An 18,866-nucleotide genomic window follows, 5' to 3' on the forward strand; every position below is an offset into this window, starting at 1 on the left:
AAGAAAAAATATGTTTATAGTGTAGAGATTTTTTATTTTTTATTTATTTATTTATTTTTTAATAAATACTTTCAGTAAGAAGCATTACATTGTTCATATCTCTTCAAATAGAACCTTGCATCAGGGGTTTCTGCATGCTTTTCAGGCCAAATCCTATGGTACAGAGCTGAAATTGTACAGCTGATAATTCCATAGAAAATAAGGAAATAAATAATGGGTGGACACAGACTTGGAGTATGTAAAATAAAAAGCAGCAGTATAAGATAAAAAATTTCAATAAGCCCCTACATTTGTGATGACACGATTGGTCTGAAAGGCACTAATTAACTCTGAATTAAAATCTGCAGTTTGCATTACAGTGTTTTTACATTTTTATGATAACATTTGTATAAACAGAAGACTTTAACATAAATGTAAGATTTATTTTCTGTGCAGTTCATCTTACCCAAGTGCAACAGTACAAGATGTATAAAATTTAACACTGTCAGCTCCATACTGATTGTCATTACTGTTTAAGTTTTAGCTATTAAAGTTGAAGGCTTTTATAATATTGTTCATGTACTTGTCTGAATTTACATGTTTTGTGGTAGCAACTGACTGAGCATGCCAAACATGACTGCTTACTCCTAGCAGCACTCTCTGTACCATCCTTAGGAATTATTCAAAGGGGTGGTCTGTTTCACTTCTCCTGTACTATCAATTCCCCCAATTGCAGACAGTGAGCTCTGTAACCCTTCAGGAACAGTTAATTTCTACTGTTTAGTATCCATGAGCTCATTTTGTTACCTACTACCTGTACCTCAAGGTAATGGGTAAGGACCTGAATGTACAATGAGTGGTTAATGGAGCTTTTTTCTGAAAACAGAAATTTTGCATCACCACTGCTGTCCAGAGAAGCATCTTTTTTCTGTTTACCACTGTACCAATTCATTAGTCAATGTTAACATCACATTTGACTTCACTCATGAAAACCCCAAGGTACTTAAACTCCTCTACATGCTGTTTGCTGCTCTTTCCCCTGCTACATACAGCAGGTAACCTTTTCCAGAATAGAATTATAATCTCATGTTTGGACATATTACCTCATATCCCGAATGCTGACATCCTGAACCTACGGGTTTTGATTCACAATTTCAATCATTGGTAAATCCGCTCTTGCCAAGGATCAGTTGTGAGCGGCCTATGTTTCAGCCACCACTACAGCTACTCTCATCTTGACTATTGTTTAATAGCAGCTAATTTTAGAGCCCTTTCTGCTAACATTTCATGTAAGGCCTCCACCTTCAACTTAACAGCTTCTCTTATTGCTGGTATCCATCAGTGGCTTCTGTGTTTGTTGCCAGTTGGTGTTGATAGATCTCAGAAATCAGGGTCAGATCATCTTTTTCCATAGCTTCCTGTCCTCTTCATCTTGCTCTGTTACACCCATCACATGCATGTCCTCTTCCTGTTTTCTTCTTGCCTGGAAGCTCTATCCTTAGCATCCTTTTTCCCAATATACCCAGCATTTCTCTTCTGCACATGTCCAGACCTTCACAATCTTGCCTCTCTGACTTTGTCTCCAAACTGTCCAACCTGAGCTGACCCTCTAATATACTAATTTCTAATCCTGTCTATCTTCGTCACACCAAATGCAAATCTTAACATCTTTAACTCTGCCACTTCCAGCTTTGTCTCCTGTTTTTTGGTCAGTGCCATCGTCTCCAACCCGTACAACATACCTGGTCTCAGTACTGTCATGTAGACCTTCCCTTTCACTCTTGTTGATACCCAACTGTCACAAATTACGTACATATCCTGTACAACTCTTACATACTTCTCTGCCACTCCTGACTTCCTCATAGAATACCACAACTCCTCTCAAAGCACCCTGTCGTATGCTTTCTCCAGTTCCACAAAGATGCAATGCAGCTCCTTCTGGGCTTCTCTATACTTCTCCATCAACACCTTCAGAGCAAACATCGCATCTGTGGTGCTCTTTCTTGGCATGAAACCATACTGCTGCTCACTAATCATCACCTCACTTCTTAACCTAGATTCCACTACTCTTTCCCATAAGTTCATGCTGTGGCTCATCAATTGTATCCCCCTGTAGTTACTACAGCTCTGCACATCCCCATTATTCTTAAAAATCGGTACCAGTACACTTCTTCTCCACTCCTCAGGCATCCTCCCACTTTCTAAGATTCCATTAATAAACAGTCTGGTTTAATACTTCCCAGATGTCACACCAAGCACCTTTTTTTGCTGTCAACCTTACTACTTCTGCTGTAGTTGCCCAGCTATCTGCGAGATCTTCACTGCCACCCAGTGCCCGTCTTATGTCCTCCTTGAACTCAGCCTTGCAGTCTTCCTTTTTCAGCTTCCACCATTTGATCCCTGGATCTGCCCTCACTCATCTCCTTTTCTTGATCTTCACAGTCCTCCTACATACCACTATTCTATGCTGCCTAACTACACTTTCCCCTGCCACCACTTTGCTCTCTTCAGTCTCATTCAGATTTACAACACCGGCATATGATATAATCTGCCTGTGTGCATTGTCCTCCACTTTTGTATGTCACCCTATGTTCCTACTACTTCTTAAAATACATATTCACCACAGCCATGTCCATCCTTTTCACAAAATCCACTATCATCTGACCTTCTTCATTCCTGTCCTTGACACCATACCTACCCAGCACCTCCTCTCCTCTCCTCATCTCCTCTGTTCCCTTCACCAACATGTCCATTGAAATCCACTTCAATCACCTGGTATGGAAATCTGTATTGTTTCCTGCATACTGATTTAGCAAAATTTTCTGACGTAACCTTCCCCATTTATCTGGGCTTGTTACTGGCACGAAGAAACACTCTGGTTTGTGCATCCCTTGTGGCTGGTTTAGTGCTCAGAATATAAGATTTTAAACAGGTGATTGTCATTATTGGATCCTGTGTTCTCTGATACAAAGTACACCTCGATGCAAACTTGTCATTGAACCTGATGTTTTATTGTGGAAATGCATGTCTGCCACAGAAAGTTTTAATTTTCTCTCTGATTCAAAAAGGTAACCCATATGCTTTTAATAAAGATTTGCTTACAAAAAGGCAAAAAACATCAGTTTCTCACATGAACAGTGGCCAGTGTAGAATCATAAAAATAGGATCATTGAGTCTGGTCATTCAGTGGATATCAACATAACATTTACAGGACATTTTAAAGTTAAAATCACAGGTTATAGGATATTGTTATAATTCATGCAGTAATGTACTGGATTTTTGTAAAATCATTACATTTTTTAATGCAATGAAATGCTTTATATGTCTTCTAATAACATCGATAAATTCATGAGAAAAGAAGATAAGCCAGGAATATATCTAGATAAATCATTGTGACAAGCTTCAAATCATGCAGTTGTTTCATTTACATTTACTGAGTCACTTGTATTTTGAAGTGTTTGGAAAGATTTCAGTAAATCTTTTCTACTAGATTTAGTGTATGCTGTCTTTCTTTGATTAAGTTTGTATATTATTGAGCGGTTGCTTTGTTGGATTTGGAGAGAAGGGAGTGGTGACCAGCAACCTTTGTCTCTGACTTGAGACTTTCAAAAACTATAATACATGATCAAAATTGTATAAAAATAGTTTTAAAAAAATTTTGGAATATGTATTGTAAATTCTTTAGTATCTAAAATTGTTGCTGTAAACATTGGCCACTTGTCAGTCACTGCATTCCCAGTATGCAGATGTTAAGTTACCTTTTCCTTAGTTTATCCTGATGATGGTTGCAGAATTTAGCTTGCTGAGCTGGTCAGATCAGGCCACTAAGTCGTGTAGCAGTTTTTCCAACATTTCCTGGAAATTTCCCCAAGCGCCACAGAGCCAGTCAAGAGAAAAGAGTCATCCTAAGTGTCTTGGGTCTGCTGCTGGATCACCTACTGGATTTTGAGAGGTGCACCAATAGGATATCCTAATTTAAATGGCCAGGTCACATCAACTATCTTCTCTCAATCTGGTGAAGCAGCAGTTTTACCTGGAGGTCCTACATCTTTGCTGGACTCCTCACCTTATTGCAAAGTGTGAACCCAGTGTCATTTTAGCAACTTGGAATGTGTGACCATAGCTGAGGATGGGAATTTTTAAATCAAAAGCTTCTTCACTAATACAGTCTAGTAAAACATCCACAAAACTGCTGCTATAGTTTCTTTGCCTAATCTCTGCAATCTTCTCTAACATCACTCCTGAACAAGATTCCATTGTGCTTAAACATTTTACCTGAAGAGAACAAACTACTCTTTTCCAAGGGAGGATAATGAACTTAAATTTGACAGTACTGCTTCTTTTCCCATTCGTATCAGCTGTGAAACATTCCAATACGTTCTGGAGATCACACTATGAGGACAAGAGCATATCATCTACAAACCACAGAAATGCATGCCTTAAATTCATAAAGTAGATACTGTCTAATGCTGAGCTATACCTTAAACTCCTCCATGAAAATTCTAAATAGGAAAGGAGATCAGATGCACCTTTGGCAGGAAGAACTTGACTTAAAACCAAAACTGTCCCTCCCCAGGTGACCAGCTCTACAGACTTACTACCTCCTCTGTACAATCTGCACTGAATAGAATGGAATGCACGCAAGACTGCTGGTCCTGATGCCATACCTGGATGCGTGCTTAAGGCTTGGGCAACTGTTTTAGGTCTTCAGTGGCACCTTTTTCCCAGGCTGTTGTCCCAGCATGCCTTAAGTCTGCAACAGTTGTCCCATTGCCTAAACTATCCTCTCAAGGGAGCCTGACTATCGCCCTGTTGCCCTCACCCCCATCATCACCAAGTGCTTTGAAAGACTGGTTTGGGCCCACTTAAAAACCCAGACAACCTCCCAAACTAAATCCTTACCAGTTTGTCTATCGTCCCAATATGTCGACGGAGGATGCCATATCCTCAGCTCTTCACTCTACCTTGGAACACCTGGATAACAACAACTCCTGCGTCAGGATGTTATTTGTTGATTTTCGGTCCGCATTTAGTAATAATAATAATAAAATTTATATAGTGCCTTTCCCATGTTCAACATCATCCCCTCCAATATGGTAATTAAACTCCGCAACCTCTGCATCAACAACAACAACATTTATTTGTATAGCACATTTTGATTCAAATAATGTAGCTCAAAGTGCTTTACATGATGAAGAAAGAGAAAAAAAAAGACAAAATAATTAAAATAAGAGAACACTAATTAACATAGAATAAAAGTAAGGTCCGATGGTCAGGGAGGACAGAAAAAAAAAAAACTCCAGATGGCTGGAGAAAAAATAAAATCTGTAGGGGTTCCAGGCCATGAGACCGCCCAGCCCCCTCTAGGCATTCTACCAAACATAAATGACTTCAATCAGTCCTCATTGTATTCAGGGTTCTCATGGAATGACTTGATGATGACGGTCACGTCATCAGCACCTCTCTTTGTAAATTGGACACTAGATTTTTCTAACCAACTGACCCCAGTCTGCCAGATTAAACAACCAGACATCTACCCTGATCCTGAATACCGGTTTTCCACAGCGCTGTGTACTCAGTCCACTGTTCTACTCCCTTTTCACCCATAACTGCATCCCTTTATATGGTCTCAACTCCATCATAAAGTTTGCAGATGACACTACAGTAATATGACTGATCAGTGACAATGACGAGTCAGCCTACAGAGAAGGAGGATCATTATCTAAAGGTAACAGACACAGTCCCATCCACGTAAATGGGACTGAGGTGGAGTTTTTCCAGCTTCAAATTCCTGGGTGTCCACATCTCTGAGGAACTTTGTTCGATAATAAAATACTTCCAGTCTGGTTAAAAAAGAGCAACAATGACTTTACTTTCTGAGGAGGCTAAAGAAAGTCTGCCTCTCCCCTCAAATTCTTTTGAACTTTAACCGCTGCACTGTTGAGAGTATATTGACAAAGTGCATTACGGTGTGGTATGGCAACTGCTCAGCAGCTGACAGGAGGTCCTACAATAAATGGTGAAAACTACAGAGGGCATCATTGGTATCTCGCTGCCAACTACTGCTGACCTGCAGCATACATGGCGTCTGTGATGGGCTCGCAGCACCATCAAGAATGCCTCATACCCCCAGCCATGGACTATTTAACCTTCTCCCTTCAGGGAGGTGCTACAGGAGCATTCTGTCCCACACCAGCAGGCTCAGGAACTCTCAACCTTTACCACTCAATAGCTGACCTTTCTAAATATCAATAACTTTTGACTGTACTCTATGTATATTTTCACCTGTTATATCTATTCTGTATATAAAAAATATTTCATATCTATATTCATATCATGTATCTGTACTACTGACCAGTATTCACATCTGTATACTCTTCCTTTTATATACTACTACCTGTAAATTCAAATATATAGATACTGTATATATTCTCAGTTGTATGCTGCCTTATTGCACCTTACTGAATGTTGCGCTTTAATGTACTGTTTGCACCCACTGTCTATTGCACCGAAGACTACTATTTTCTCTTTTGGTTAGATGATAAACTGCATTTTGTTATACCTGTACAATGACAATAAAGTTGTATTTAATCCAATATAAAACATACAAATGCGTCCCTCACTACTCAAATAGGTCTACATCCATCTGTGCCAGCTTACCACCATGTTGTAAACAGTTCACAGCTGACCACCTCTCTTTACTTCAGTGTTCAGAAAATAGGGTCTCAAATCAGATGGCACAATTCCAAAGTTATTAGTTGATGTTTTGTCCAAGATAATACAACGCCAGGTACAATTACAAGCATCCTTATATTTGAACATAGTGTTCCTTATAAACAATTCCATGACTAAAACAAATGTTAATTGCTTTGGTTAAGCTCAGGCACACAGTTCCTCCCAGTCATGCTCAGCTGTGCCAACATATTCTCTTCATTATTCCCCAGATGAGCATTTAAGTGTCACCTTAGGACTATAGAGTCATTAAACAATCCATTGTTTTTAAAAAGGCAGAATTCTCCAAACAGTTGTTTAGTGCATTTATCCCCAAGGTTTAAGGGGTCTGGATATATCCCATTCTTCCGTGTCACCTAACTGGCATTGCAGTTGAACATCATCCTTCACCTTTTTTTAAACATTTTATTTAATTTATAAAAATCAAACAGCGTTCCATACAAGCAAGTCAAGTTTTACAAAACTAGGTTGAAGTCCACTCAACCCCCATGAGAAAGAGAGCTAGGCTAACAGAGTGAAACTTTAATAGTAGAAAAGATAAGTAAGTAAATAAATAGAATAAAAAAGAGAATCCACTTCCTCAATTTAAATGCTTATTCTAAAATGTTGTTAATTAGATCCTGCCAGGTTTTAAGTTTTGCACAGATCCTCTAAGTGAGTATTTATTTTTTTCCAATTTCAAGTAATATATAATATCAGTTACTCACTGAATGAAAAGAGACGAGTTAGGATTCCTCCAGTTGAGCAAGATACGTCTACGTGCCAATAGTGAAGTAATGGCAATTACAGTTTGTCCTTCTCCACTTTAAGCCCATCTGGAAGTACACCAAACACAGCTAGTGGATTAGGAGAGATTGTGACACCAGGGCTGTCTGAAAGGCATTTAAAGATTTTGGTCCAAAATTATGTTAATTTGGTGCACACCCAAAACATATGAATGACCCTAACTTGATTGCAATGTTTGCAGGTTGGATCTTGCCCTGGAAACATTTTGGACAATTTTAAACGAGACAGATGTACTCGATAGATGATTTTAAGTTGAATAATCGTATGCTTTGCACATATGGAGCTCAAGTGAATTCTGTGTATTGCTGCCTTCCACTCCTTTTTTGCGAAATGTTGAGTGAGAGATCCTTTTCCCCCTTTACTCTGGGATCTTTGAAAGGAAGGGACTTTAAGATGTTTTTATATATTATGGAGATGCTGTCTGAGTCTTCAAGACTGATCAATATTTTTTCTGGATTAGAAGTAGGTGGGAGGTGAGGAAAGTTGGTCAGGATTTGTTTAACAAAGTTTTTGATTTGGAGGTGCTGAAAGAAATGTGTTGCTGGAAGGTTAAGTTTGGAGTATAATTGCTTGTAGAATGCGAAGACATTGTCTATGTACAGATCTCTAAGTGATTTAATCCCGAATGTGTTCCAGACATTGAAAGCTGCGTGCATTTGAGGGGGAGGATAAAGGTGGTTATCGTGCAGATGTGCCAGAGATAAAAGCTTCTCTATCTTAAAAGTATCTTTCAATCCTTAAATCATTCACCTTTTTTTAAATGATCACTTGATTTAGTGAAGGGAAAACGTTCACCAGCACTTACAAGTATATATCTCTAGTCCTGCATAACTAAAACAGAACCTTTCCAGCAATTTGAAGTTGTCTAAAAGGTGTCAGCAAGAGGCATTAGATACACCATTCCTTGATCAAAAGAAATATGAGAAGACCCGGTAAAGAAAGTTGCTGAAATGTACTGATTGGGAAAGGGTTATAAAGCAATCTCTTAAAACACTGGGACATCAGTGAGCAACTCTGAGAGTCTGTTTTTCTAAATGTAGAAAACTTGGAGTAGTGGATAATCTGCTCAGGACTGGCCAGCCAAACAAATTATTTCAAGAGTGTATAGAAAACTTAACCGAGGTGTCACAGAAGAACCCAGATGAACATCTAAGGAACTGCAGTCCTCTCTCGGCTCAGTTAACGTCCAATGTTCGTGATTCTACCATTAGAGAGAGAGAGTTCAAAAATAGTATCCGTAGGACAGTTGCAATTCTAAAACCACTGTTTTACAAAGGAAACATAAGGGCTCATCTTACATTTGCCAAAAACACCTTAAATACTCCCAAAACTTTAGGGGCAATATTCTGTGGAGTGGTGGGTCAAAAATCAAAATCATGCCTAAAGTCAAACATGGTGGTGGTAGTGTGATGGTGTAGGGTTGTTTTGCCGCCTCAGGACCTGAGTGACTTGACGTAATTGTGGGAAGAGTAAATTCTACTCTCTACCATAAAGTACTGAATTGGAATGGCTGGTCATAATTTCATGATCTGAAGCTCAAGCACAATTAGATTATGCAGCAAGATGACAGTTCAAAGTTCACAGCAAATACACCTGTAAATGTCTGGGAAGAAAAAGAAATTTAAGGTTTTGGAGTAGCCTTGTCAAAGTCATGGCTTCAACCCCATTGAGATGTTGTGACTAGAGCTTAACTGGGCAGTATTCTCAAGAACCTGAATGAAAACAATTCCATTGAAAAGAGTGTGCCAACATTTCTCGTCTGCGATGCTAAAGATTGATCTTCTCGTATCGAAAGTGTTTGATTGCACTTGTTGTTGCTGAAGATTGCACAACCAGATATTAATTTTAGGGGGACAGTTACTTTTAATGTGTGATATGTGTTGGTAACCTTTTTTTCCTGCCTCCTCAATAAATTAAATAATTATTTAAAGACTGTTTATTTTGTTTACTCAGGTTGTCTTTTGAATTGTGCTAAATTTGTTTGGAGATTAGGAACAGTTAAGTGAATAAGTAAATCGGGAAAGAGGCAGAAACTTTAACATGGTTATTAAAGTACAGGATTATATAGGAAAAATGTAAAGGCTAATGCTGAACTAAAAGTAGTAAGGAACAGAAAACAAATCCTAACCACTCAAAATATAGCTGGAAATAAAGAAGTTTAGTATTTACGAATGACGTAAGTCAAAATCCAGGCTTAATCCTAAAGAGGTAGAAAAAGTTCTGAATGAAAAACTGGACCAATATTTTACTGTGAGATTGACTTTGGCAAAAAAAAATTAAGGTTTTATTGCCGAAGTTAGTACAAAAATTCAGAAGGTGTAATATACATTTCTTGTGACAACTTATATGAATGCCATATATAAAACCAATCCTTTTCACCCCAATGCATAAATAAGCAAAATTTTGGCTAGTAAGCACAAAAAGAAAATGGGGATTCCAATTATGTTTTTTTTTTTAATTTATTTTCTGTAAGAGTGCATTCATACTAAAAATTAAGGTATTCGAATTAGTACAAAAACAAAGGATGTAAAAAAAATAAATAAATAAAAAGTCAACCATGAGGCCAAGGATTCAATACAGTATTCCATGGATTTCTGGGGATGTGATGGGTTTAATAATGGGAAAACAAATGCTGTTCTGCTTGGTCTTCAAGCCAAGTGATGGTAATCCCTATCTGACTACTAGATCACATAGTATAATATTTATTAGGTGAAAAATGTGTACTTGCCTAAATGTAATTTTCCTTGTCTTCACTGTTCCCTACAGCTGATTCAGGCCTGCACAATGCAGCATTTGCCGGTGTCATATCAAGCCTTTCCACCATTGATTTCCAGTGAACATTTTATATTGCATCCTCCACCGCCTGTTCCACCTCACCAGGGACCACACCTAGCACCTCTGAGCCAATTTGTACCACTACAGCCACAACACCCCCGCATGGTGAGTACTTTTCATTCTGTACATGTTGCCTCCTGCTGTAAACCCAGTTTTTGTCTTCAGCGTTTTTTTTTCCAAAATTGAGACATTAAATTAAGTCTCTTGTGACTCAATGCATTTTTCAGTGTATTCTTTATTATTATAAGAATCTAAGCAGATGCTGGAAACACTTCACTGGGACTTCGGTCCATACTAATTCAGTACTATCAAAATTCTGTAGAACTTTCATACAGCAAACCTCCTGTTCCACATCATGTCAAACATGCAGATTGAGGTCTGGTTACAGTTACTGTCAGGTTTGAGGAACCAGCCTGGGGTGATGTGTGCTATTGGACAATTCAATTTAATTTTTGGTTGCTTCCTTAAATAGTGCACACTAAATTCTTTTGTCTCCTTCGGCAGTGAAAAGATGACTCCAGGATGCTGCCCTCAGTTGTAGACTTCCAAGAAAAAAACCATATCTGAAACTAGCCATAAAAAGAATTAGTGAGAACATATAAGGCCTTCAGCAGCCAGTCAAATCACAAAATTTCTTTTTCGAAGAAGATGCAAGAGCTAAACCAACCCTAACCCCAACCCCAAACTTGTTGTTACAGCGGTCTAACAACTGAAGCGTTGTATTGCAGTAATGTGCTACTGCATAGATGACAATGCAATAATAAGTACCGTAGATACTCGCGTATTAGTCGATCTCGCAGATAAGTCGAGTGTATTGTTTAAGCCGAAAATTACGAAATTTGTTATGACCCGCGTATAAGTCGAGGGTAAAACTTGACAGCTATCAGAGATAGAGGGCGACAATCAGCTGTTAATGGCGACAAAACTAACTGTCACGTCACAGGCAATCCCTCTGTGCTTGGAGGAATGCTAGACTCGTTGACTCCGCAACTAATCCTTGCATGTGCGTGATTTGCGAAATGTAAACAAAGGCAAGATGGCGTCTATGTCACAAGGGAGCGAAGCGAGTGCAGAAAAGAAAACACTCGGCAGACGATGTTTTGCACATTATCGCTGGGTCGGACTGTGATTTTTCAGAATCGGATTTTATTGACAGTGATCAGGAATCGAGCAAGAGAGTGAGAAGCCGGCATCAGCTGATCGGACACGAGCCGATGCCGCGCCAGCTGATCAGCTGCCAACTGAACGCATTCGCGCAGCCGATGCAGCTACGGCAAGGTTCGCGTGGGAGGAATACCCAGACATTGATCCGTGGAAGCCGAACTGGCTACCAGACTTCACAAGACAGCATGGCTTGCTGTTGGACACGACAGATCACCCGCTGCTGGACTACTTCAGGCTGCTCTCTCCTAATGCTGCTTTTCAGCTACTGTCAGATGAGACAAACAGGTAGGCAGAGAAATTTTTTGAATCGCGGGCTGCGCTTGCATCGCATTGATAGAGTGCATTGCCTTGGTTCTTTTGATTCCAAATCTGGTTGCACGTGGCAGCTAATGGTATGTTTGTTATCCAGAACCTGCAAAAGCTAATGCTCAAATTCAAGTATTTAACAGTTTAAAGAATTATTTAATGAAATTAGAAAAAAACTAGCTAATTAGCAATAGTATTGCTGGCTTATAATTATTTCAAAGACCATGGGAAACGGCAGATGACCGGTGACTTAACACCGTGAAGCGTTGAGTGTACAATGTCATTACCCAAATTCTATGGACAATTGTGTTGCCCCGCGGATAAGTCGATTCTGTTTTTTTGAATGAATTTTAAGGCATAAATTTTTCGACTTATACGCGAGTATATACGGTACCAGAGATGCACAATCCACATGCTAGATGTACAGCTGATAGCTTTGACAAGAAACTAACTGCTACTATCTAGACATGGAGGCTGTCAAGAAAAGTGTTTGTGTGTTTATAAAGAACATACAAAACATTAAGGTTGATAATTCATGCTCCCACCAGTGGACTGGGTCTTGGTAGCATAAGTTTCTTATATTCAGCAATTTCCAATCAATGATGGATTTAACATGTATCTTAACTTTGGTGACAGGCTGCCTGAGCATACACAGAACATTGGTCCAATTCTTGAAACTGTTCTCAGCTTCCAGCCTTATACATTGTTTCTAATGATATGTACAAGCGACTGACTATATAGCATGTTGATATGCTTATGTTCTTAAACAAAAATTAATAAAGCATTTTACAGTGCCTCAGGTGATGTCACTGCATTAGCTGGCAACTAATAAGGAAACGAAATTGGTGGTTAGGACAGGAAGTGGTACCTTAAGTGCATGATGGATTACTGTTGGAGCTCTTCGATGCTAGTAACATTGTTTTGGTAGCATGCTGGTCTGGAAGGAAAAGGCCTCACGGTAAATATAGGAAAGGCAGAAGTGATGGTTGGAGGTAGAGGGGCTAGATATTATGGAAACAGTGCAGTGTGTATGTAGTAGAGGTGTTAGGATAAACTCAGCCCAGTGGTTTGTCAGAAAAGATGTAGTAATGTGAAGGGTAGCCTTTTGCTTGAAAATGTGTGAGAGAGGTTCAGAATGCTGATGTAGTAAGTTTAAATGTAGATGTTAGCAGTGAAGTAGTTTTGAATAAAGTAAGGAAGTTCTGCTCCTGGAGTGACATGTTGAGTGTAGACAAAGGTGTGGGCACAGCAGTGATAACCAGATTGGAAGGTGTATGAGATTTGTATGTGTATGTGAAGAATTTCTGGAAGATGTCCCCTGTTCTGAGTACGAATAGTCTCTATGGTATTGAAGGGAAGTTTTGCTCCATGGGTGTGAGGCATGGAATATAACACACAAGTGTAAAGAACAGAGAGAAAGGCTTGTGGAGGCAATAGGTGTTGTGCTGAAGAGAACCAGGCTTAGGCAGTTTCTGTATGTAGAGTTAAAGGCAGAAGATGATTGTTTGAAGAGGTTCCCAAAGATGGAGGAGTGGGGGATGGGGGGCTTTAAAACCAAGAGGGTAAGGCCAAAGAGGACATGGTTGGATGTGGTATCAAATGACTTGACAAGAATAGACTTAAGCCAAAAAGATCCCCCCAGTACTGTGAAGAATGGAGAAAAAAATTTGGAGGGACAAATGGCTAAACTAGGTAAACATCAAATTAAACTACTGATGACAACAGTTTGTGACAGATATTCACTTAATATGAAAACAATTTTTTGTATGTATAATACAATACATATTCTTTTAAAAATGTATTTTTGCATTCTTTTCTGTGTCATTAAGAAGGTGTCTCATTTTAACAGTTAAACTGGGTCAACTACAGCTTATGAAATGTGGTCTAAATCTGTCTCCCTAATTTGAGTATTTTTGGCCTTTCTGTTAGCTTGAACATAATATAACCATTTTTCTCTGACCTAACTGATTGATTGTTTTTTCCCCTACCCATTAAACCTCTATTAACTGAACATTTTATCACACCATCCTCTTTGTGAAAAACACTGGGTGGATAGCTGTTTCTGAGATGTTAGGACAGCCACACATATAAACACCAATCCTGCAACTGAGACCTTCTTTGCATATGTATTTTAGACTGTATCTGGTCTTAGCAGCACACTTTATACATGAAGTAGATAAGAGATTTTAATATTCATTAAAAGGAAATGGAATTTAACTTATTTTCTCAATGCTCACGGTGCTCCATAGTCAACCATACCAGTGGGTTGATAAGCTAAAGAATAGAATGTTTGTTCATTTTGTCTAAAATGGCTTTTTTTCGTAGACTGGCAGAGAAATGTTTTTGTTTATGGAGAACATGTGGACTACAAGCATTCCTATTTACACTTCCTGTGATTGCAATTCTAGTATGTGTCATAGACACACAGGTACAAACTTACCTAATTTGTGTTGAATTTGGTATTTAACAAGTATTTTAGTTATGTTGCAGATCTATTAATTTCAGCATAATTAAGCACAACAGTGAATTTCAGTTTTGACAGTTTAGCTGGTTAAGACCACAACTCAATAACAGAACATTCAATTCGTTGTTACTATGCTAGCCTGAGTACAGTGAAAAAATATAACATTTTACATTATCAGTAAAATACTGTAATAAATTTGTAATCTCAATATTAAAAATACGGTACAAAAATAAAACATAACTGAATAAATAAGCTGTAATACCCTCTACTATATAAAACAGAGAATACATGTGAAATGTATTGTCGTACTTATTTACATCTCAGCTTTAATTGTTGTCAGGCTATTAAGTCACAACTAAAATCAAGTGAATTATACCATAACACATTTATACAAAACTGTACTAAATAATATATGGTAACTAAATAAAATTTAGGTAATTATTAACATCACATATGTTAGTATAAGTATTTAAAGCAACAGAAAATTACTATAAAATATAAAGCAATGTTGAAGTGCATGAATTTAACTGAATGGAAGTAGCACCGAGAGAAAAGAGCTATGGTTCCTGAGCTTTGTGAAAGTATTAAAAACCACCACTAAAACTCCACAAACTCGATCAATTTTCTGAATCATTGTAATCCATCCAAGGAAGTCCAATCTCCCTAACCATACATGAATTAAGTCTGTTTTTAATTGTTTTGTTATAAAAATTGTTGCTACTGTAAAATCTGCTATCAAGGTACAGTTTGACATTTTAATTAACAAAGCATGTCAGTGCAACAAATTGTGTATTTTTTTGTGTGATTAATCATTTGTTGATAACAATATCAGTATTTCACATTGCAGAACACTTACTGCTGCACTCTGTTCATAAATTTACTTTAGTTCCACTTACACCCTTTGCTTTATCATATGAGATTAGGTTCAGAATGTCGCCATTTAAACCTCAATTCCCAACAGAGTGATGTGGAAAATGACATGCAAGAGGATTTCTTTGGGCATTCTTTTTCCTCAGTGAAACTGGTAATAGGTTCAATCACTCCTACAGATTCTTTCCTTGTACCTTGTAATGTAATTTGAATCATCTCATATGATACTGAGAATGCATACGCACTGAATACATAACTTTATGTAGCAGAAAGATTCATCTTGATATTTATTTTCACAGATTCTGAACATTGTTGAATGATGAGAAGAAAAATGTTTTTTGTCATTTTCAGTTGTTGCAAGGAAATTAAATAATTTTAAGAACAGTATAATGCAAGCTTTGCTTCATTATTATACATAACAATCTTAATATTCCTCATTGGTCCTTGAAAGTTCATTATTTGGTGGAAACATAAATATTAATCTCACTTCTCACTTTCGAGATCATGCTCCATTAATATGTGTTTTTTTTCTGAGATTTTCTGTTTATATCATTCATGCAATGATACAAGGCACAGAGAAATGTAAATCCTGTGGAACCAAATAGTATTACATCTGTATATATATGTGTGTGTGTGTGTATATATATATATATATATATATATATATATATAAAATATGAGCATAATTCATTCCGGAAATGTGCTTGTAATCCAAAGCACTCGTATATCAAAGCGAATTACCCCATAAGAAATAATGGAAACTCATTTGTTTCACAACCCACAAATATTTATATGAAAATGATTAATACAAAATCTTCACTGTAACTAACAGAATCACTGCTATCTGTTGGCTCACTGGAATCTTTTTCTTTTTTTGCGACTTTAACAAGGAAACCTATTCAATGACAGTTGCTTTTGCCTGAAGAGTCACTACACTTGGACACAAAATAAACATAAAATGCTTTGTGCACTGTAAGGTTTCTAAATTCTTTTGGGATTACCCCCAACGGGACAACACGCGGAAGAGCGTCCCGAAGCAAGCAACCACAGGCTCCCAGCACTGTAGCAGTTCGCCGTAAAAGTGAATCAGAAAAGATCGTGGTCAAGCTACAAGCGCCTGCCATCGATGGGTGATGCAAGGAACATTATAAACGCAAGAGCACAGTATTACTTAGCCACTGACCTGGTTACAACCCTGCCTGATTGCTGTGTCTCTGTATAGGCGAACAGTAGATCCTGTTACAATAAATAACCGTGTTGTTCCTGTTTCACGCTGAATAAACCTGGTTTTGCTAAAGTACTGAGACTCAGCCTCGTGTTTTGTGGTGCAGTGTTCTCCCCAGAAATTTTTTCCAGCCTGGAGGCATGAAAAAGTAGCCGGGTGGGGTGGGACGGGGAAATTTGGTGGTGGGGAAAATTAAATGTGCACTATTTTTATTAGTTAATTATTATGAATTATTTTCCAATGCTTAATATGACTTCCTTTTTTTAAGGTTTGACACTTGCGCCAGAATATTTTTATTAAATTTAAGATGTATCCAGTTCAGGATCCTGCAACCCTAACAAAAATTTTAAATAACAATTGTTATGACATAAACCAAGAGGCACAAGTATTGTCGCTGTCAGGAAGAAAAGTGAAAACAATGAAAAAAAAGTATGGGAAACTTAATGAAGAAAAATTTAAAAATATTCTTCAAAGCCAACTTGCATATGCAGAAGGTGTCATCAGTTAAATATTTCTGTAATCAAAGTCCCCAGGATCTGGCAAGGAGATCAGCATGAGATTTTTTAGCGTGCTTTAATTCATGCGATTTCTCAAACATGTCTTGATCCTTTTAAAGGCAGAAAAACCCCTTTCACATTCAGCTGCGCTCACTGGGATCACTAGCCCAATATCAGCTAGTTTGGCTAAATTTGGAAACGACTCTTAGAGCTCTGATGTCGTTGCCATTTTTAGTAAAATCTGTTTTGGACTGAAGTCTTTGTATGATTAACTTCTGATCATTTTTGACGCAACTGTCCATTCTTGCCTGCAACTTTCATATTTTAAAATTGAAGGGCTACCATTTTTGGAGTAATGATCGAAAAGAATGTAGTATAGGTGGTCCATGGCTTCAAAAAAAAAAAACCTGTGGGTGCAATCGTTCTCAATTGCTTCATTGGCTACTTACTGCGGGTAATTAAGGCACTGCTAAAACGGACACGTGAATAAATAAATATACACACACAAGTCGGCACAAGGAAAGGGGGAGAATTCAAAGGGAAAGAATTCAAAGATGGAGAAATCAAAGAATAAAAGAAACAGAAGGAGATTAAGGGACGTGAAAGGCAGTCTTAGGATGACGATCTGGCCACCTGAAAGGAGGAGACCGCACGAGCTGGGGCCCCGTGAAGGAGCGTTAGCTGTGGCTCTCTAGGGGCTAGTGCGCCCACTGAACATCCAGGTGGAGTATGGAGAGCAAGGCAGGTGCCCTCCCTAGGCTTCCGAGGTGCGACCAAGTGAGTGCGAAGGAAGAAGGGAGGAGAGCCAACCTCAGACGGTCTGGCCGTGATGCCTGGAGGCAGCCAAGATGGAGGTCGGCCAAAAGGAGCTTGTGGCTGCTGAGTCTCCACCGACTACGCGAGCAATGGGTGAGCTGGGGAGAAAGAGAAGGAGGTGGGCTGAGATCAGGAGGAGTTAGACTGCATTTTAACCATGGATTTTTTAATGGATTTATTTATTTTTTTATTCCCACTTTTTATTGGATTTTTATGGATTTATATATGTACTTTTTTGGGGGTTTAACTTTTTTCATGGTCCAGCAAGCTTTCTTTTCGAATTCTTGTGCATGGCAAGTTTACCCAAGGTAACTCCCTCCTTGGGGGTTGTTTGTTTGAATACTTAATGCACAATGAGCATCACATATCATTTCCTTTGACCATTAGCCAATCAAAATCTTTAAACCATTGTTGGTTGATGCCGGATAAGCAGTGCTTAGATTTATCAATTGGCAGAGTGTGTGCTGAAGAGATTTCCCCCAGCCTCTGCAATGTCTTTGTCTGAAACAAGGTTATTATAGTTTTGCCTTTTTATATTTGTTTTTATTTCTATATTTTTTCTGACCTTACTTGGAAATTTAGTTTAGTTTTAGTTTTCCTTCATCATGTATTTTTAGTTTTAGTTTAGTTTTTATTTCACAAAGATATTTCTATTTTATTTTTACAGTGGGGCAAAAAAGTATTTAGTCAGCCACCAATTGTGCAAGTTCTCCCACTTAAAAAGATGAGAGAGGCCTGTAATTTTCATCATAGGTATACCTCAACTATGAGAGACAAAATGAGAAAAAAAATCCAGAAAATCACATTGTCTGATTTTTGAAGAATTTATTTGCAAATTATGGTGGAAAAAAAGTATTTGGTCAATAACAAAAGTTCATCTCAGTACTTTGTTATATACCTTTTGTTGGCAATGACAGAGGTCAAACGTTTTCTGTAAGTCTTCACAAGGTTTTCACACACTGTTGCTGGTATTTTGGCCCATTCCCCCATGCAGATCTCCTCTAGAGCAGTGATGTTTTGGGGCTGTCGCTGGGCAACACGGACTTTCAACTCCCTCCAAAGAATTTGTATGGGGTTGAGATCTGGAGACTGGCTAGGCCATTCCAGGACCTTGAAATGCTTTTTACGAAGCCACTCCTTCGTTACCCGGGCGGTGTGTTTGGGATCATTGTCATGCTGAAAGACCCAGCCA

The 18,866-nt window shown here is 38.3% G+C and overlaps 1 protein-coding gene across 5 annotated transcripts in view; it reads left to right on the top strand.

Annotated features, from left to right (window-relative positions):
• Positions 1-18,866, top strand: part of rnf44 (ring finger protein 44) — a 191,611-nt gene that overhangs the window by 153,627 nt on the left and 19,118 nt on the right. For all 5 annotated transcript variants that reach the window (XM_028813722.2, XM_028813726.2, XM_051934177.1 and 2 more), the window contains one exon: positions 10,264-10,437. In XM_028813722.2, the coding sequence (XP_028669555.1) occupies positions 10,264-10,437 (174 nt within the window). The remainder of the gene's footprint in view (positions 1-10,263; positions 10,438-18,866) is intronic.

The sequence above is a fragment of the Erpetoichthys calabaricus genome, chromosome 11, assembly GCF_900747795.2.
Source record: "Erpetoichthys calabaricus chromosome 11, fErpCal1.3, whole genome shotgun sequence".
NCBI classification, from domain to species: Eukaryota; Metazoa; Chordata; class Cladistia; order Polypteriformes; family Polypteridae; genus Erpetoichthys; species Erpetoichthys calabaricus.